This window comes from Mesoplodon densirostris, chromosome X (assembly GCF_025265405.1).
Source record: "Mesoplodon densirostris isolate mMesDen1 chromosome X, mMesDen1 primary haplotype, whole genome shotgun sequence".
Lineage (NCBI taxonomy): Eukaryota > Metazoa > Chordata > Mammalia > Artiodactyla > Ziphiidae > Mesoplodon > Mesoplodon densirostris.
This window is the reverse complement of record NC_082681.1, coordinates 41835753-41857901: the sequence shown is the minus strand read 5'-3', so window position 1 is coordinate 41857901 and position 22149 is coordinate 41835753. Positions and strand designations below refer to the sequence as shown.

General features: G+C 37.1%; 1 protein-coding gene across 2 annotated transcripts in view; it reads left to right on the top strand.

Moving 5' to 3' along the window:
* The window catches only part of COL4A5 (collagen type IV alpha 5 chain), a 237857-nt gene extending 235534 nt beyond the window's left edge, over window positions 1-2323 (top strand). For both annotated transcript variants that reach the window (XM_060088071.1, XM_060088072.1), the window contains 3 exons: window positions 747-861; window positions 1210-1382; window positions 2226-2323. In XM_060088071.1, coding sequence (XP_059944054.1) covers window positions 747-861; window positions 1210-1382; window positions 2226-2307 — 370 coding nt within the window. In that variant the 3' untranslated portion in view covers window positions 2308-2323. The remainder of the gene's footprint in view (window positions 1-746; window positions 862-1209; window positions 1383-2225) is intronic.
* Window positions 2324-22149: the final 19826 nt, after the last annotated feature.

The following is a 22149-nucleotide window of genomic DNA, read 5'->3' as shown; positions in this document are numbered from 1 at the left end:
GTGTGTGATTTTTTTTTTTGTCAGTCCCATCCTTGGGAATAAAAGATCCCCTAAAGGCATTCCCTATTTTGTAGATAAACTTTACCAAATTGGTTTAGTCATATTTCAAAAGGTACCCTCGTGCCCTTTACTAAAGATTTGGTAGACTCAGCTGTATTTTACTTGATTTTATAGATTTAAGCCACATCTCCAAGTGCCTGGGTACTTGCCCAGCATTCTGGATATGTTGTACTTCCACAGATATGGCCAAATGGTTAATAAATATTCTTTGGGCCAAAAATAATGGGTGGTAATTAAGAAAGTGTCTGTTTCTTGTCTTTTTATGTTTACCAGACATTGTTCTTACCACAGTTTTAGCATTACTAAATGTCTCCCCTCCAGTTGGGCAGTTTGACAGCAAGTAGTATGTGCAGTACACTAAGCCAAACTCTTACAGCAATTATGACATTGACTATAGCAAGTATGGATACAAATTTAGGGCAGAATAGAAAATGAAAATGCTATAGCAGTGGTTCTTTAGTTTCTTTTTAAAAAAGCTTACACTTTTCATTTATAACTTTATTATGTATATTGGGAGGCTGGGCTTATGCAAAAGCAATTCTCAAAGTGCATTTTTCTCCTCTTTTTCTGAGCACTGAAGACACCTTAATGGGCTTTTATACCAGGAAGCCTTCCAAAGAAGAGGGACTGCTATTTCCCATATGCTTACTCTGTAGACTGTGTTCCTTCTGCCTTTCCCTTACCAGATGTGCAGTATGTGAAGCTCCGGCCGTGGTGATTGCAGTTCACAGTCAGACCATCCAGATTCCCCGTTGTCCTCAGGGATGGGATTCTCTCTGGATTGGTTATTCCTTCATGATGGTATGCAGCACTCTTCCTTGCCTTTGTCATCAAAGCTGACTGTCTGTCATATCTACATTTCTATCTAATATGAGGAATCCCTATCATTTATGTAGTAAGAAGCTTGAACCTCATATAGCTTCTCTCCAAGCACTGTGTTCCCTCTCATACATCTACTGGAACATATTTTCATAACCTGCCTGTTTTCTTTTGTTGGATACCTTTGGTGTGGATACTGTTCTGTTACCTCTGGCTCTAGTTCCTTCACTGGCTTTGAATTTTTGGCCCAGCTCAGCATATATCTTTGGATATTCACTAGGGTATCATGGCACATGGGTATTGTGGCACATTTTCCCTTGTCTTTTCTAGCACACAAGTGCAGGGGCGGAGGGCTCAGGTCAAGCCCTGGCCTCCCCTGGTTCCTGCTTGGAAGAGTTTCGTTCAGCTCCCTTCATTGAGTGTCATGGGCGTGGAACCTGCAACTATTATGCCAACTCCTACAGCTTTTGGCTGGCAACTGTAGATGTGTCACATATGTTCAGGTAAGGTGCTTATGTATGGCTTTAGTTTAGGTCCTAAGCTTCCTTCAGAGGTGCTAGCGAACAGAGAGGAAGTTCATGGATGGTTTATACCCAACAAATGTTAGGAATTTAAAGGACCATGTTGTTTGTTCTTTCTTGTTCTCCTCATATACCAGACTCAGGTCAGCAAAGCAGACTTGGCTAATAATAGGTATATGTAGTTTGAGATGGCTTGGTAATAATTCTTCAAAAGCAAAACAGAGCAAGGAAAGGTTATGTGACCTGTTCAATAGCAAGTGAGCAACTGAAGCCACCCCAGAAATTGAAGCAATAATCTGTGTTGCCTTCCCCAGTCCAGTAGTCTCCTTTCCCAGAATATTTTCAAGGCTCTCATCCAAGTGTTTGAATGAGTAAGATCACATATGATACATGGACCTCAGGATACTTTATCCTACTGGAATTTTTTTTCAATTTCAATTTATTTTTATATGTTGCTTCTTTTGTTATCATTAATAGTTTTCTTATGTATTATCTTTATGTAATTGTTATGTGTTATGTATTGTCATTTATTCATCATCAATTTCCCAGATCCCTCTCATTCTAGGACTATTAAAAAATGTATAAGAGAAAGAGAGGGAGAGACAAATAGACAAGGGTAATGGCAGCAGGGAGGAGCGTCACAAAAATACCTATGACCACTAATGACTCTTAGGCTATAGCAGTCATTGCGTTAGATTGCATTGCTCAAAAGTTAACCAGTAAGTCATCAGAAGAGCTACTGAAACACAAAGAGAATGTTTACATATGAATTTGAACCAAATACCAGAAAAGGCTAATCTGATAATCTTGCTTCTTATTTCCCAGCAAACCTCAGTCAGAAACGCTGAAAGCAGGAGACTTGAGGACACGTATTAGTCGATGTCAAGTGTGCATGAAGAGGACATAACATTTTGAAGAATTCCTTGTGTGTTTTTAAATGTGATACATATATATATATATATATATATATATATATATATATATATATATATATATATATATATTCCCAGGATGCAATGTCTCACTCTCCCCAACTTTACCACTGCTGCCACCAATGGTGCTACTATATATGACCAGGAGAACATGCTGACTAGTAATCATGAAGATTCAAATGTACCTCAGCAATGTGCCAGAGCAAGGTCTCTATTATTTTTCTACGAACAAAATAAGGAAATGAATTTACTTTTTGGGTCCAGAATGACTTTCCCCAAGGATTATAAGATGAAGATTATATATTTTGCCCAGTAACTAAAATGGCACGTTAAAAATTCAATTAAGAGAAGAATCACACTGAGTAAAATAAAAGACTGCAGTTTGGGGGAAGAATTATTTTTCATGGTGCTACTAATCCTACTGTATCCCAGTTTTTTTAATATAAAAGTGTTAAGCTTATTTTGCTCTGTAAGTACAGAATGTGTATATTGTGTAAACAGCCTTTTAGCTCAAAATGTTGAGTCATTTAGATGTGACCTGACATGAATCACTCTTTACAGAAAACTTAGGAAAACCTAGAATACAAACAGCAAGAGTTTATATCCATGTTTATCAAAGTGAGAGAATTTATATTCTCGTATCAAGTTATTACCAAGAGTGAATATAACTTGAGTTTTATCCCCTAAGTTCTTATTTGACTAAAAAAATAGGTCATTTTTAGTCACTTTAATCAGAATTTTAAATGTACATGTTACATACCAAATTATAATATTTAATGAAGTAATTTCTCTTTTGCTATATTCTACAAGACACTCTTAACACTAGATGCCCCCAGCTTTGATGTTTCTTACATCTTGTTTTTGCTCATCCCTGACTGGGCAAAGTTCTCCCAAATAATTTTGAGAAACAAAAATGTATTTAAAAAATGACAATTCTTTTCCCTGTGCTTTTTATGTAAGAATTATTCTCCTGTGGGCTGTGCTTGTACAAGAACTGGGAAGACAATACTTAGTCTTCTCTCTTCAATTACAAAGCCAATTGATGTTTCTTACTTTTTTATTTTAAACATTTTATTATAAATAGTCATAAGAATACCTTATTTCCCTAGCTGTCATCTTCTCACTTAATGTTTTTTAACTCACCAATATCAATTTAATTAAAGATATCATATGTTGTAAGGATGGTTTGTTGTGTATCTCTTCAGCCTATGTGTAAAAATCCGCTCATTTACAGATAGACTACACATCTGCACATCAACAGGTAGTCTGCCTTCTCAGAGAATCATTTAGAGCAGTTCTAAAGCAAAAGGAGTTTCTGCAGACTTTGATCACTCTGATACCTGATAGGAGACATAGTAATGTACTTTTTCCAATGAAGAAAACAACTCCTTGGAAAGTATTTTTGAGGTAATAAATTTATTAACAACATTGTGTTGATGGCTGAGAAAGGAAGCAGAACTACTTTCTATTTTGGGAAGAATTCATTAATAATGTTTAAAGCAGATTAGTGAGTTAATATTCCTAATGATTAAGAATGAACACATGTAGCTCTCTAAAATCGTTGAGGACTTGCCTCTATAATAAAGTGTGTATTATAGCTAAGATATGAAACAGCCAAAGGATTTTGAGAATTTTAGACCCTAATGTGAACCCATGTAAAAACTAAAGCTTAGAGTCTATAGTGGTAAAATTTAGGTTCTAAATAATGGTAGATCATAGTGCTGATTACTCATAATACTGTTGATTTCAAAGCTAGCCAATTGCAAATTCTAGCTTTATTTTCCCATGAGCTACACGCATGAAAAAACTAACAGGTAATTGTAAGTGAAAATGCCATATTACATCCCATACATTTTTCTATACGCTGTACACCTGAAGGTTGCTCCTTGAGTCACAGCTGCAAACACTGATTCCAGAGGTTTTGCTGTTTGTAGCTCTCCCTCTCATGTTTAGCTGGTTGAAAACCTTGGCTCAAAAAGAACCTCCTAATATTTTATATTTTAATAGTTGCATGTGCAGCTGGTCTTTGTATTTCTTAAATCCCATAACTATCCCCAGCCCTGCTTTGTTGTTTAAAGTACATGAACCCAGTCCATTCCAGGATCTTAATGTTGTTGACTCACCCTTGCCACTGAATATTCAAAGATTATTCTGATGTAACTGCTCTAGTAGTTACCTATAGTGAGTTTTGCAGTCAAACACAGTTAATGGTTTTCCCACATAGGCAGGCAATGAATGAACTGTTCTGCTTAATCAGATACAAATAGTTATTACATGTACCAACCAAATGAGATATGTGTGTGTGTGTGTGTGTGTGTGTGTGTGTGTGTATGCCACATTGCTATCAACTCATCATCTCCAACACTTCCAAAAGTGTTTTTACTGGACACCTTGTGATTATACAATGTCTTTTCTCACCTGGGCAAATTTGAAAAACACTTTCTATTTCTTATGGTGCCAGTGAGGTTCTTTGCCTCAGTTGGCATGTTTAATTGAAATCTCACTGGTCATGCCAAGTCATCAGAAGTTTATTCATATGTTAATCACAAGAGGGCACTATCGCCTATAAAAATAAATCAACATGGGAAAAAAATAAATGTCAGCATGTATTTGTTGAGCTCATTGTTGATGAGATTCCTTGTTTTAGCTTCATGTATTCTTTCATCCTCATAAAGATCAACAGCAAGTATTTTAAGAGGTGGCCCAGTTACCCAGTATCTGCATCCAAGGTAAGGGACAGCTTTGCTGTCAAAGATTTTCTTAAGAGCCTGATTAAGAGTTGGCTCTGGTAGTAATTCCTGTGCCTCTCAACACAGAAGCAAATGTCCCTGCTCCCCTATGCAGCCACTTTTGTTTGGCCAGGATTTCAATTGGCTTCCTTAGCAGAGAAGCTCTGTTCTCAGACTGGACTGTAAAAACACTTTCATCCATAGGCAGCTCCAAAATAAATTGAATAATATTTTTAAATCATATGTCATTTCCATTTTACAGCAGTGGTTTCTAGAGTATATTCAGGATGTTTGGAAGGTTTTTGCGGTAGAAGCACTCGTAAGTTGGGACATGGAAGGAGAAATTTGAGCTAGGCCTGTCTCCCAAGTTCCATAACAACGAACGTTCATTAGATACTTATTAGCTGTAGGGCACCATAATAGATAGGAATCCAAAATCAACTCAACCAGAAAAATAGGTAGTCACTCTAATATATACTCCTAAGAATAGGTATGCTGTTACTACCAAATCTAATTCTAGGCTGGACTAGGACAGATCATGAGGCTTTTTGCCAGCAGTAGCTGTCTGGAGAAAGCTGGCTCACGAACCCATTCTCTAACACATGGGCAGGCTAAAATCACATTTATGTAACCATTATTCTCTTTTTTTATGAGTAGACAGCATGCCCAACACCTGACCCCACAGGATGACGAATTGCTGATATCATACCAATTCATGCCACATATCTTCTGTTTTCCAGATTCACATTGCATTCTTCACCCTGCTTTCTGTCCCTGAGGGTTACTGTGCCCTCTGGCTTCTGCTTGGGTTCAACCAATGCGATTCTCCAACAGGATAGCAGAGTGATGCGCAAGACTGAGATTAGGGTATTTATTTTTATGGGGCCTCTAGGGTCACCTCAGGTTGACTTGTACTCCTCAATTGAATGTCTCTGCTCCTCTCAAGATGACCTGTTCTTCTTAATTATCTCCCCCTCTGATTGTAGTAACCTCTTCTCATCCCTTCAGGTCTATGTTTATGATGACGAGTCTGCTGTTGCTGTGCTGCTCGCCCTGGATTCCTGCATTACCTTTTGTGGTTTCCCTACAGACTCCCTATATCTTTCTAATTAAACTCTCCTCAGACTATCCTAATATAAGTGTATTGTATGTTGTTGATAACCTGACGAATGAGCAACTGCTTCTTGTTTCCAAAATCTGTTGGAGGTGCTTTATTCTGCAGGTGGCACAATGAGGCTGAATTGATAAAACTGACATGCATGATTAGCATCTGCCACTTTGTACTGAGGGATAAGCCAACAGAAATGACTTAACATCACTTAATCTAAGTCCTAGTTTACCAAGCTTTATTGGAAGCTGTGTTCCAAGGTTCTTAGGGTGAAACGAGGCAAAATATATTTGTTAATCTTACATTATTTAACTTTTTTCAAATATTGTTTCACTGGATCTCTAAAGAATGCATCTTGACTTCCCCCAAGGTGGTCATTTGGCTTGCTTCATTCTACTCTGAATGAAGATTCTCAGTTGGCAGACTAGATGCTAAGCACTGGTAACTGATCCCTGAACCCTGAAAGCTCCAGAAAGAAAACTCCTAGTAGTACTACTTCCACCAGAGAAATCTGCCAAGTCAGGTGTACATACCTGTAGTTAGTTAAAAACCCCAAAGTATTACTAGGCCAAGAAATAGACAATTTAACTCACCTAAAGCAAGTGGTGTTCTAACTTCAAGAGCCCCTGTGAAAGATGAGCCAGCAGAAATACTTCAGATCTACTTCCCTGTGTTCATCAAGGGTACCAGAATGAATGCTTAGACTGGGGATTATGGAAGATGCGATAGTCTCTAAAGCCAAAGGCAGTCTGAGACTACTTGTAAATTTCAACCAGGGCCACGTGGAGCCTGCCAAGAAGTGAAGATATTTTCATTTAAAGTGAAATAGTTTTCTAGTTGATTTCCTTGGGGCCAGTAAAGTGTTTGCTATTGCCAGTCTATCGCAAGCCAGAATGGTAAACCAGATGCCAGATTTTTGTGTCTTTCTCTGATGCAGTAATTTGACTCTTGCTTGGGCTGTAAGAAACACAATCACTGATGCCTCAGTAGCAAACAAGAGTAACACCTTACATTTATATAGTTCTCATTAAAATTTCATTCTTCAAACATTATTTCATCTCAACCTCAACAATGCTGATCTATTCAAACTGCATTTTACAGAAGCTGAAGCAGAAGCTGAGCCTAGAATGGTTAAGTGACTTTCTCAAGGTCATCGAACAAACCGCTAAGTTCTTTTTCACTCTGAATCTAATCATCACCATCTAGTCATGAAGATGCTTGTATCAAAAAATTCAGAATCCTATGTATTGGAGATTCCTGGCACTACAGGGCTCCCTGCCTCATGAGAAGTGATAAGTTGCATGTTTTGAAAATCTTGGTGCCTAGTTAACGATGAGTGATTTTTCCCAGCACCATTGCAGCACCTGAGACCCTTTAGAATTAGCCCTTGGACATAGGGGACTTACAGTAAACCCACGGTACCTCAGGATACTTTTGTCTGTCTGGTCCAAGGCTCTGCAGTGAAAGTAAATCTTGTGAGTCTGGCCTGGTGTCCGCCACACATGACCTTCCTTGGGGATCTTGAATCCAGATGAGCGCCTGGAATTTGAATGCTCTGATCTGCAAACACTCGAGTGCTACTAGTGTCCAAGTAAGGACCAGTGTGTATTGGTTGCTATGTAAACCTGAGACCATGCAGATACTATCTATTGTCTATTTTAAACAATGTAAAAAGTATTCTGGGGAGGGGAATTTTTCTTTAGTTCCAACAGGAAAGTTCATTATATTTCATTAACACCAGCATACATAAACACACAGAAGCAACTAGAGTTTGCTAACTATAACCTGCACTGGTCATATTTTACATGCAATAACGTTCCTTATTTGGCTCCCTTCAGCAGAAATTTAGGCTGGGAATCGAATGAACCAATATCAAACCAACTGGGCCAAGCAGTATTTGGTTACTTATCAGAATAAAAATGAAAGGAAGGTTAAAGACAAGTTGGAAAACATGTAGGCTAAAATAGGGCCCTGCTTAGCTTATAATAATCAGTACAGTAAGAAGCCAGGCTTTGAGATTACTAGACTTAAGTATGTTTTTAAATTAACTGTGTACTTTCAGGTGGCAGCTGTTGCCTACCTCAAGTCCAGCAGCAGCACAGAAAACTGCCCACATGGAGTGGAAAGAGATAACAGTCTAAAGCCATTTTCACAAATGCATCCTTCTCCTGCTCTGAGAAAGCGGTATTTTCTTTTTTTCCTGTATTCAGTTTTTTGTAAATTGAAGTATACTTGATTTACAATATTATATGTTTCAGGCATACAACATAGTAATTCACAATTGTAAAGGTTATATTCCATTTATGGTTATTATAAAATTTTGGCTATATTCCCTGCATTGTACTATATATCCTTATAGCTTATTTATTTTATACATAGTAGTTTGTACCTCTTAATCCTCTACTGCTATCTTGCCTCTCCCCGCTTCACTCTCCCCACTGATAACCACAACTTTGTTCTATATATCTGTCTGTTTCTGTTTTGTTACATTCATTAGTTTTATTTTTTAGATTCTACATATAAATGAAAACATATAGAATTTGTCTTTCTCTGATTTATTTCACTTAGCATAATGCCCTCCACGTCCATTCATGTTGTTGCAAATGACATTCATTTTTATGGCTGAGTAATATTCCATTGTGTATATCTGTCTAGATAAATAGATAGATAGGCAGATAGGTAGGTAGGTAGATAGATAGATGGATAGATAGATATACACAACATCTTCTTTGTCCATCCATATGTTGATGAACACTTAGGTTGCTTCCATATCCTGGCAATTGTAAATAGTCCTAATATGAACATTGAGGTGCATATTATCCTTTCAGATTAGTATTTTCATCTTCTTCTGATTTATACCCAGGAGTGGAATTGCTGGATCATATGGTAATTCTATTTTTAGTTTCTTGAGGAACCTCCATAATGTTTTCCATAGTGGCTGCACCAATTTACATTCCCATCACCAGTGTACAAGGGTTCCCTTTTCTCCACATCCTCACAAACATTTGTTATTTGTAGACTTTTTGATGATAGCCATTTTGACAGCTGTGTGGTGGTATCTTATTGTGGAGAAACTAGTATTTTCTTTTGTCCTCTCTGAGCAAGCAGGAGCAGCCATGGGCACATGACAATGTGCTAAGGCTTTTCTCCTTGCAGGTCTGTCAGGTTTTGCTTCATCTATTTTGAAGATCTCTTATTAGGTGCATGAATATTTACACCAGTGGGTGTAAAGTGGTATCTCATCGTTTTGATTTGCATTTTCCTAATGCCTAACGATGTTGAACATCTTTTGTATGCCTGTTGGCCATTTGCATGTCTTCTTTAGAGAAATGTCTCTTCAGATGTTTTGCCCATTTTTGAGTTGGGTTATTTTTCTTTTTACTGTTGAGCCATAAGAGTACTTCGTACACTCTGAATACTAGTCCCTTATCAATATTTCCAAATATTTTCTTCCATTCTGAGAGTCGTCTTGTTACTTTCTTGATGGTGTCCTTTAAAGTATAAAAGATTTTAATTTTGATGAAATCCTATTTATCTCTTTTTCCTTTTGTTGCTTTTGCTGTTGGAATCATATCTAATCCAAGGTCATGAAGATTTGCCCCTATGTTTTCTTCTAAGAGTTTTATAGTTTTAGCTCTTACATTTAAGTCTTTGATTCATTCTGAGTTAGTTTTTATACATGGCGTGAGGTAAAGGTCCAACTTCATTCTTTTGCATGTGGCTACTCAGTCGTTCCAAAACAATTTATTGAAAAGACTATTTTCCCCCCATTTGAATTGTCTTGGCATCCTTTGAAAAATCAATTGATCACAAATGTGTGGGTTTATTTCTGGACTCTCAATTCCATTCCATTGATCTATATGTCTGTCTTTATGCCAGTACCACACAGTCTTAATTACTGTAACATTTTAGTAAGTTTTGAAATTGACAAGTGTGAGTCTTCCAACTTTGTTCTTATTTTTAAGGATTGTTTTGGCTTATTCAGTCTCCCTTGTGATTCCATATAAGTTTTAGGATCAGCTTGTCGCTTACTTCAAGGGAAAATATATCCAACTGGGATTTTGATAAATTGCACTGAATATGTGCCTCACTCTGGGGAATTTTGTATTTTAATAATCACTATTCCAACCAATGAACACAGGATGTCTTATCATTTATATAGGTCTTCTTTAACTTCTTTCAATGATGTTTTGTAGTTTTCAGTGAACAAATGTTGTACTTCTTTCATTTAATTTATTCCTAAGTATTTTATTCTTTTTTACACTACTGTAAATGGAAATTGCCCCTTAATTCTCTTTTTCAATTGTTAACTGCTTGTGTATAGAAACACTTTTTTTTGTATATTGATCTTAGTATCCTATAACTTTACTAAATGCATTTGTTAGCTTGAATAGTTTTTAGTGGATTTCTTAGGATTTTCTATATATAAGGTCATGTCATCAGCAAATAGAAGTAGTTTCACTTCTTCCTTTCCAACCTTTGTGCCTTTTATTCATTTTCTGTTATTAATTGATCAGGCTAGAAACTCCAGTATAATATTAAATAGAGATGATGAGAATGGACATCTTTTTCTTGTTCCTAATATAAGGGGAAAAGTTTTAGTCTTTCACCACTGAGTATGATGTTAGCTGTGGTTTTTCATAGGTGCCCTTTGTCAGGTTGAGGAACTTCCCTTCTATTCCGAGTTGGTGAGTGTTTTTAGCATGAAGCATTGTTGAATATTGTCAAATGATTTTTATGCATCCATTGAGATAATCATGTGAGTTTTTCCTTCATTCTATTAATTAGGTGTATCACATTGATGGATTTTAATATGTTGAACCAACCTTGCATTCTGGTATAAATCCCACTTGATCATGGTATGTAATCCTCTTAACATGCTTTTGAATTTGTTTTGCTAGCATTTTGTTGAGGATTTTTCACATCAATATTCATAAGGGATGTGAATCTGTAGTTTTCTTGTAGTGCCTTATCAGCGTACTACTGACCTCATAGAAAGACTTAGGAAGTGTTCCCTCCTCTTCAATTTTTTGGAAGAGTTTAACCAAGGTTTTATTAATTCTTCTTTAAATGTTTGGTATATTTCACCAGTGAAGCTGTCTGGTCCTGTGCTTTTTATATGTTGCTTAGCTGGATTTGCTAGTGGCTTTCATTGTTTGTTTGTTTTTTTAAAGATTTTGTGTCTATATTCATAAGGAACATTGGTCTGTAGTTTATTGTGGTGTCTCTCTCATGTTTTGGTATAAAGATTTGGTATCTATGAGGTTTTGGCCTCATGGAATGAGTTGAGATGATTTGCCTCCTCTTCAATTTTTCTGGGAAATTCTGTGAATGATTGGTATTAATTCTTCTTTAAACATTTGGTAGAATTCACCAGTTATCTTGTTCTAGGATTTTATATGTGGGAAGTTTTAAAATTAATTATTCAGTCTTTTTACTTGTTATATCTATTCAGTTTTTCCATTATTTATTGTCAGTTTCAGTGGTTTGTGTCCTTCTAGAAATATGTCTATTCCATTTAATGTGTCTAATTTGTTCACATACAATTGTTCATAGTATTCTTTTATAGTCATTTTTATCTGTGTAATGTCAGTAGTAATGCCCCCTTTTTATATCTGATTTTAATAATTTGAATCTTCTCTGTCTTTTGTCTTATCTATCCCATGAATTCTAGCCACAGTGACCTCCTTGGACTTAGAGGTCCACCTCTTTAATTCAAGGAATTGGCATAGATTCCACAACCTTGTTCCATGGCTTGAAATTGTTCTCAAGGCAGTAAGACAGGGAAGATGTAGGTCTTACCAAGTTTGTTTCTCATCTCTTAGGGATCACTAATCTTTATTACTTGATATCTAGTGTCTTGAAACCCCTTGTTTCATATTCTGAGGTCCTTTTTTCAGTTGTTCAGGTGGGAGATTAAATATGGTCTACCTTGGCCAGAAGTAGAAGTCTCATATCTCATTACTTACAATTACTTGGTGCCAGCACAGGACAAATATTCATTACAACAGTAGGTCAAACTCTTTGTATTTTGTTTACTATATGGCACATAGGGCTTTAACTGTAGGGTCATCTGTTACCTCTTGTAATATGAATATTTGTATTAGGCTAGCCTAGTCTTTTGTCTCAGCTGTGATTTAACAGTTGGAGTTTCAGATAAGATATTTTTCTCATTAACTTTAGTACTACAGGGTTTTACTTTATTGTAAGTGGGGAGAGTAGAAAAAACAGTTTTAGGCTCTGAATCCACAAGGTGAAATATTGTGAGCACCATTGGTGTAATGAACACATTTCTTAGTGGGGGTGGGAAGTATGAAAACAGGGAAGGAGAAGTGAAAATCCTTCTTTCAAATCCTATACGGCAAACTCTCATTTTTTTCATGTATCGTGGGTCATAGAACTCTAGACTAAGAAGAAATCTTTCCAATCATTAACATCCTATTCTCCTACTAGACCTCTTATCAGGACTTTAATAGCTAGGAAAGATGGTTAAGCTTCTCCAAGGGAGAGAAGTGGATGAAAAGAGAAGTAGTTGGGGGCGTCCCTGGTGGTGCAGTGGTTGAGAGTTCGCCTGCCGATGCAGGGGACACGGGTTCATGCCCCGGTCCGGGAAGATCCCACATGCCGCAGAGCGGCTGGGCCCATGAGCCATGGCCGCTGAGCCTGCGCGTCCGGAGCCTGTGCTCCGCAACGGGAGAGGCCACAACAGTGAGAGGCCCGCGTACCACAAAAAAAAAAAAAAAAAAAAAAAAGAAAAAAAAGAAAACAAGAAAACAAGAAAGAAAGAAAGAAAGAAAGATGGTTCCTAAACTGCTTTTGAGAAAGTTAAAATAAAACAATAACAAAAATCTGAGCACGGACATATTTTAAGTGGCCAATATGCATTCAATTCCCTGAAAATGATGCAGAAAGTACAAAAATGTTGAAAAACTTCTTGGGAGTTACAAGTGTGGAATACAGAATGAACTATGGGCATCACATTTTTCTGTAGATGTTTAAGAATCTGCTTCCCACTTCAATATATCCTTGCTCCTTTTGTTATTGAAATGATATTTCAGGTTACTGCCAGTGCAATAGAATACCCTATAATGCATATTCTGAGATTGAAGAGTCAAATCATTAGCAAAATGAAAAGGCAACCTACTGAATGGGAGAAAATATTTGTAAAGCATATAGCTGATAAGGGATTAATATCCAAAATATAAAAAGAACTATATAACTCAATAGAAAACAAAACAAAACAAACAAAAACAAACCCAAACAATCTGATTTAAAAAATGAGCAGAGGATATGAATAGACACTTTCCCAAAAAAGACATACAGATAGTCAATAGGTACATGAAAAGATGCTCAACGTTACTAATCATCAGGGAAATGCAGATCGAAAACACATTGAGATACCACCTCACACCTGTCAGAATGGCCACCATGAAAAAGACAAGAAATAACAAGTGCTGGTAAGGGTGGAGAAAAGAGAACCTTAGTTCACTGTTGGTGGAAATGTAAATTGGTGAAGCCACTACGGAAAAAAGTATAGAGGTTCCTCAAAAAATTAAAGGTAAAACTACCACATGACCGAGCAATTCCACTTCTGAGTATTTATTTTTAAAAAAACACACTAATTTGAAAACACACATGCACCCCTATGTTCATTGCAGCATTATTGACAATAGTCAAGGTATGAAAACAACCTTAGTGTCCATCAGTGGGTGAATGGATAAAGAAGATGTGATACATTTGTACAATGGAATACTACTCAGCCATAAAAAGAATAAAATCTTGCCATTTGCAGCAACATGGATGGACCTTGAGGGCATTATGCCAAGTGAAGTAAGTCAGACAGAGAGAGACAAATGCCATATGATCTCACTTACATGTGGAATCTGCAAAAACAAATGAACAAACAAAACAAAGTCCATAGATACAGAAAACAAAAAGGTGGTTGTCAGGGGGAGGGGGGATGGGTGAAATAAGTGAAGGGGGTCAAGAGGTACAAATTTCCAGTTATAAAATATATAAATCATGGGGATTTAATGTACAGCATGGTGACTATAATCAATAATATCGTAGTGCATATTTGAAAGTTGCTAAGAGAATAAATCTTAAAAGTGCTCATGGCAAGAAAAAAATTTTTTGTAACCTTGTATGGTGACAGATGGTGACAGACTTATTGTGGTGATCATTTTGCAGTGTATACAAATACTGAGCCATTACATTGTACACCTGAAACTACCAGTTTTATATGTCAATTATACCTCAATTAAAAAAAAGAAAAAACAAACAAACAAGAAAGGTCAAGGAGGGGATTGTTTCTGTTTCAGTTCTATGGACCCAAATGTTTAAGTTAAATCAGTGGTCTCCTCTGAAATTCTCAGGACTTTAAATAAGTTTCCCCCATTTATATAGCACAGCACTGATGTTACTGACAAATTCCAGTGTAGTATGCAACAGTGGTTCCTAATTGCTTTAGCATTTATCATGCACAAGAGACAGGAGGGAAGTTGTCTCATTTTGTACAGCTCAGTTGCATTTCTTATCTCCAAAGTACGCGTAAGCAGCAAACTGGGACTTAAGGTAGCTGCCTGAAAACCAGCATCCGTTAAAATGCGTCTTGGAGGGAAAATGTATTGTTTTTTCTAAAACAGAATACAGTTGAGCCTCATTCTGTGCATTAATTTTGCATGATTTCTCTTTTGCACATTTTATAAATTAGGGGCCCTGATCTGGTTTACCATATTTTCATACTCACATTTTCCAGGTTCTGCCTTTGAGCATTTTTTTCAAAACATTTAAAAAAGCATTTTGGTGCATTTCCAAGATGCTCTTTGGGGTCACTTACCACCTAGTAATATTTTTCTAAGCAGTCACTGAAGGTGCTTAATGTGTATACTTAGGCATGTTTTACCTGACAAGTCTTCTGAATAGGTTTTATGCTTTAAAGAAACAGTACCCCTTCACATTGTATAGTGAGCACGTGGCTGCTATGTATGTGATTAGGGGAGTGGAGAAGCTGAAGTTCTGTTCACATACTCTTCAAGGTAGAGCTTTCCAGCTGGCAAGTTCTGCTGATAGTCAAAGCAGCCACACTGACTATGCCTACTGTTCCAGGAATTCAAGTTCCATTAAGATGTGAATCAGCAAATGAGTATACAATGATTATATAGACTGAAAAGCACAGATGTGCCTATCTTTCTTTGAGGGGCTGTTTGGGATGAAAAAAAATATATTTGGCCTATGCCTTGGCAAATATAGATTGCCTCCCTTGAAGAGAGGAGAGATAGATCTACCTATCCATATATAGAGATATAGATAGATAAATAGATATGTTAAATCTGTAAAGTGTGTGTGTATATGTATTTATATATACATATGTGTATGTTTGTACACATACATGTGCACATATACACATTTTAATTATAGATTTTAAGATGATCTCTGTTGTGGACACTTTCTAATGATAAAGGCAGTCTAACTATACATTCCCACTGTGATATTCTTTTACACACAACTTCTTAGGTGCATCAAGTAAACTCAAGCTGTATAATGAACTCAATTGTCCACAAACATACAATCCATGAAGCTTGTGGCTTATGCACATGATGTGGGAACTGCTTCCTACTCTGTGGCCCATCTGGCTCCACTGATCCCGCCCCCTTTTCCCTGTTGATCCTTGAGCAAGCATGGGTCCCAAAGTCTTATTACACTGCCCTTCTCTGTGGCAAGGGTGATTTGGTAAAGGAAGGAATCAGGGATGCAATCATTTGTCTAGTGTTCCTTTAAATCTTTGGCTTCTGATTAGGCTGACAATTTAATTTACTAATATATTCTTGACGTTCAATCCATTCATCAATGCAGAAATATTTGCTGTCTGTTCATTGGTGAATTTTCCATGTACTCATATTTATCTTCCCAGGGGTTAAAAATAAGTAAATAAAAAGGGAGTCATTTAAAGGGCAAGAGTAAGTGGCAAGAGAAGGAGACAAAGCGAAAGAGAGGCATGGACATATATAGAGTACCAAACGTAAGGTAGATAGATAGTGGGAAGCAGCCGCATAGCACAGGGAGATCGGCTCGGTGCTTTGTGACCGCCTGGAGGGGTGGGAGGGAGGGAGACGCAGGAGGGAAGGGATGTGGGAACAGATGTATATGTATGACTGATTCACTTTGTTATAAAGCAGAAACTAATAAAAAAAAGAGAGAGAGAAAAGAATCTGGAAAGAAAAGATAAAAAAAAAAGAAAACTGTAACTGATTATCTGAAACCTTATTGAGTAGTCCCTTCTACTTAGGATTCACACATTATCAGGATTGACATGAAAACTCAGGTTAGGTTCTACAACAGGGACTTCCCTGGCGGTCCAGTGATTAAGACTCTGTGCTTCCACTGCAGGGGGCATGGGTTCAAACCCTGGTCATGGAACTAAGGTCCCACATGCCACGCAGTATAACCTCCACTTTTGGAGAATCAAGACTTGGGAGATATTAACTCTATTAAAAAGCCTCAAGTTTCTAGCATAGTAACTTTAACCCAAATCCTCAGTTATCCCAACTGCTTTATTCTGAAAAATGCAGTCAGTCCTACCATGGAGCAGAAAAATATATTTATAATGAAGTAGTAGAGATACCACTATTAAGAAAAAATGAGTCTCCACACAAATAACTTTCATGAACACATTTATTGCGAGTAGCTCTATGGAAAGGCAAGTCAGATATATATATATATATATATATATATATAAACACTATACAGAGTTGCACGTTTGTCTCCCAAAACTGCAAATGAGATGTTTACAAAGGAAAAAGAATATAAGAGTATTTACAAAGGAAGACAAAGCCAGAGCAACTCAAAGCAGATCTGTGAAGCAGAAATAGCAAATGTAATGAACTGTTGGAACTGTAAAGTTTTAGATTTTACTGACCAAGTGACTATGTCTAATACCAAATGAAATGTAGACATCACAAAAAATCGTTCCATCATTGGTTTTTCTTAACAGCAGCATAAACTGGTAGCTGGACGGTAAGTGATATGTTGGTACACATATTCTAAAAAGATTCTTCCATCACAGTACTGAATAAATTAGTTGTGTCTGTAAACTAAGGAGTAGCGTCAAAAGATTGCATATTTGTTATGCTGTACCTGTGACTATTTGTACCTGTTACTATTTGTACTGTTGTGTATGAGGTTTCCCATTCATTCATTCAGCAGTGTCACATCTGTGCCGTACCCTGTCTCCTGGCAGCCTCTGAACCTAATATGCAAATAAAGCAATACAGCATTTTTCCCCCAAATAATCTTTTCATTCCACAATTCTGAACGATTATGACTTAGCTTACTTGAAAATAAAATGGTGACAGAAGGCTTGGGAAAAGGCTGCCTAAAGACGCATTGTTACCATAATGAACAAAAGCCACACTGAATTCTTTGATTAGGTTGGAAAAAGAGAAGAGTCTGAAGGAACTGATGAAACTGATGTCCTAGCAGTGACCAGTAACTGGAGTAGTGATTGGTACTGCAGCCTTATCCTCTCCTCAGCACCACTCACAAGGGAACAAACAGTAAAGAGCCCCCCCCATCCCTTTGGTTGGTAGGCAAGGAAAAATCATAGAAGTCAACTCGGTTCTTCGGAAAAGTTAGTGTAGCAACACATGTACTATAAGCCTGCTTGAAGATAGAAGTACACGTTCAAAGACATCAAAACCGAGTGGCGAAAAACTTCTGGCAAATATTACACTATTTCAAAGTTGCACATTAAATGCGAAGCAATTTTTTTAAACAGAGTTACGCACAACAGGTACATCTACAATCACATGTACACAGGTACACAAAGGTGTGCACACACGTTAGCACTCACACAGTTATACAGACATTCACACCCATCTGTGATATGATGAGGTTTGCCAGTGATGGTACAAGTCGTGATTTGTGTGCCACCACAAAACAAAGCTCTAAGCAAGCTTCAAGACCTTTGTACCTATCCTCTGTGATCACCACCTGTTAGTGTCATGTTCTCAAAGGTCCAGGTTCCTAAAATCTTAATTCAGTTTCCATCAGAGGCAAGCAAAAACAGGAGAGGGGAGCTTGCTCTGATTCTTTTTTCTTTTTTCTTTTTTTAAATTTGGTACATCTTACATAGTCTCATTGTCCAAAGGGAAACAACACCTTATAAGAGGTTCCTCTTGGCTTAAGTTTTAGTCAGAATATTGATTGATATGTATACACTAATGTCTTGAATATGGGAAACTGATCTCTTTATAGGAGCCCTGGGCATAGGAGGGAAAGTATGTGTCAAGGAAAGAGCCAGAAAGAGGGGAAGAATGGAGAGTGAAAGGGGGAGGCCCAGAGTGGCAGAGAGGGTCTTTGTGAGGAAACGTTTTAAAGAACTTTGCTTCTTTTAGGGGGAAAATGTAGTTTTTAAAATTTTTAAAAATTAATGGGTTTGGAAATCCTCAATTGATTTGCAAGCAGAACATCACAGTATTGTATGAGAAGAAACAGATCATCTGTTCCTCAGTTCTGCCTTTATAACATTAGACATGTTCAATCACAGTATCAGTTTAGTTAACATTTAATGTGAACAGAATGTTGCAGTTTTGTTAATGAGCAAAACTCAGATAATCTGACCTTTGGTGCTGCCTTTAAAATATTAGAAATGTCCCATCAAGATATCAGTTCAGTTGATGTTTGATTCATTGATCAAGAAAAGTTTTGTGTATATACTACTCAGAAAAAAAAGATTCCAGATCATACCTACCTTCTCAGGAACATGCCTTTCTTCTTTATCTCCTTTTATTTCAAAGGTTTCCAACTTCAAAACTTAATCTAAGTATTATACATTACTAAAATTGGTATTGGCCAAATTTACACATATGTAAATAACATTTTTTTAAAAGAGGAAATGAGTTATGAGATGCTCACTTTTATAGTATTTGTTTCCTTTCAAAAAGACAGATTGGGGAGGGAAGCCAGAAAACAAAAACAAAATACAGTGGGAATTTCTTAATTCAAAATCACTGGATCTGTAAGGCAGCAGTACGAATGATCTGTTGTAGGATCATTCAACTGCCAGCATCCACTTGTAGGCTTTTAGAAATTCAGGTTGCTTTCTATTCAGAAGCCTGTTACTTCTCTTTCTTTTAGGCAGATCTGGAGTAGACAAAGATGAAATTCCATAAGCATCACTTTTCTTCTAAAATGTTTTTTTGTGGCAATGTAATCACTCTAGGAAAAAAAAAATGACAGAATAAAAGTTACTTTCAGAATTAAAGTGTGAAGCGCTCTTACCCGCACCCTATTCTAAAACAAAACAAAATGAAATCGAACTAGTAGTTTTGGGGAGCCATATTGAGGAGACTGCCTTTGCACGGACATGCATAACTAGGCTGGCTGCCTGTGACGTTTTAAACGCCAGCACAAGCCCAGCAAAGGCGCAAGGGCAGTTACTCCTTTTGCCCCCAGGCTCCACTCTGAATTTTCTGGTGGATAGCAGCTTTGTCAATGTGCATGCACTGCTCTACTTTCTCCCAGTGGGGCCAGCAACTGAGCCTGGCATTGGGCAAAGAGAAATTTTTTCTTCTCCTACATGCTTGATTATGCCTTCATCAAATTATGTGGCACGAGTCAAAGGCTTTAAGCACAGCCTTGGTGCTAGTCTCCAGATTCAATCACTAAATTTTGTCTAAAAGAGCAAAATCATACCTGTAAAGGAGATATGACTGAAATCTCCATCTGTCTAACAAAAAGAAGTCTGGTATTACTCTCTTGGCCTTCTGCTTATTGAGAGGGTGCATAATCGGGAGTGGGGCAGAGGAAGGGTGTCTGGTACATTGAAGAAGGTGCTGAACTGGAGAAGGGATGGGGATAAATGGTCAGCAAATTGATTATGGGATGTAAGTGTTACTTTAAGATCAGGTCACATCAAAGAACCAAATATTCTATTACATTAGAGCCAATGTAAAAAAATCCATGGAAGACACACACCCTGCCACCCCCCCACCCCAGAGTAGGCTTCAAGTACAAGATCTTGCATTAAACCAGCAGTATACATTTTAACTATTCATTCTTTCATCAGAGGTTTTAAAAATGTAACAACTTGCATCTGGATGAAGCATCAAAGCTCTCCGTTCCCCTCCCACCTACTTATGGCTATTCATCATGATTCATTGTATAGGGCCGTTAATCCACATTAAAAGTTTCTTTTTTTTATTACACCTTAGATTAGTAAAGACATTAAGTTTTCTTGTCAGCAGTGGGCTTAGGAAATTTTAGATTCTATGTATCTATCACGTTTACACAGGATGAAAGGTGTGATAGCCAGAGGTTAACCATGACACTACATACTAGCAACTCAGTTATCCACTGCAAAATTAGGCTAGACATTATGGAATTTTGAAGCTCCTGTCGGCTAGAGGATTTTAACAGAAATTTAAGGTTAGAAAGATATTGCAGGTGCAATATCAAAACTAAATTAGGTATTTAGTTTTCTACTTTGTTTTAATATAAAAATATGTTCATATATAGTACACTGAATGGGCTTTAAAGGAGATTTCTTACTACCCTCTATAATATACTATATTTCACAGGTATTTTTTCTAGAAACATACAAATTAAGCTCCATCTAACTGCCCCATCAACATTACACTAAGCCTGAACTTAGGGGCATTTGTTGCTATTAGAGGTTTCTTTCTTCTTACTTTTTAAAAAAATGACAGGGGCTCTACTAAAAATTTGATTCATATTTCAACTGCTTTTCTATAACACCTACACACCAGCATTGAGTGAATGCTTGATAACATACTAAAACCTAGCAAATAATGGTGTGATTTCAAGTTTACTTTACAAAATATATTTGTCAACTCTTGATTAGCCGTGCTGGTAGAAAGGAATAATGCTATCCAAAACAAGATAATCCAAAAATAATTTAATTTGCTTTTGAAATGCATTATGGGAACTTGAGCCACAGATTTACCTTTATAATCCTGTTTTACTTAGGCCAATATTAAAATGAGCTTACATTCCCGGAGCACATTCCATAGAACAGCGTAGGAAATAACCCAGAAGCTTGCTGGTGGCAAAGGAAAGCAATTTGGGATTAAAACTCCATCAAAAACAGTCTGCAAAATGAATCAAAGGGCTGACAGTCATATCTTAGTTCTGTTTCCTATTCATTTTGATATCATTCCACCACCAGAAAGGTAAATGTCGATGCTTTTAATAATGTGATCTGATTTTGATGGATTACTTCCACTTGAGATTGACAGGTTATAAATAATTACTGTACCAGGTATTCTTACTTTCTGATTAATCAAAGATCTCTTTAATGACAAGTTAATTCCACCCCTTTTAATGGGAGGTATGCTCTTCAAGTAGTTTTTCTCCATAAGGGAGAAACCTCCATGGACTCTGGATGGGTCAAAACATTTTCCTACTCTTGGCCCCCCAAATCTGGCAGGTATCATTTTCTTCTCAAAAACAAATGCAGTAAATGTTTCTGGTTCAAGTTGTCTAATGATATAAACCTAAACATTAATCTTTAGTATACTAATAAAACACACATGACTTCAATATCCCTGGAAATGTGTAGGGTGAGCCAGGAAGGCAGTTCCTCCAGGGCATTCCAGGCCTCTTCACATGAATTGCAAACATGCCTCTATTACAGCCTGAAGTCCAACACAGCAATGGTTTCCCTGCCCAGAGAAGCCCAAATGATAACAATATATCCAGTTAGCCTCTCATTCTCTTTCCACTCTCCCCAATCTCGTGGCCTCAGTTATCTTTCTAACTCCAATCTTCCTAGAACTAAAAAAAAAAAAAAAAATTAAGTTCTTCTGAAAATTTCTCACTGTTTATTAGTCAACATGCTAGCCATCCCCATGATCAACTGGTGATCACAAACAAGCAGGGGCAAACAAGTAAAGCATTGAAGACAAACAAATGAAAGTAAATGAGGAGAAATGGAAGCATTTACCCCAAAGATGAGTGTA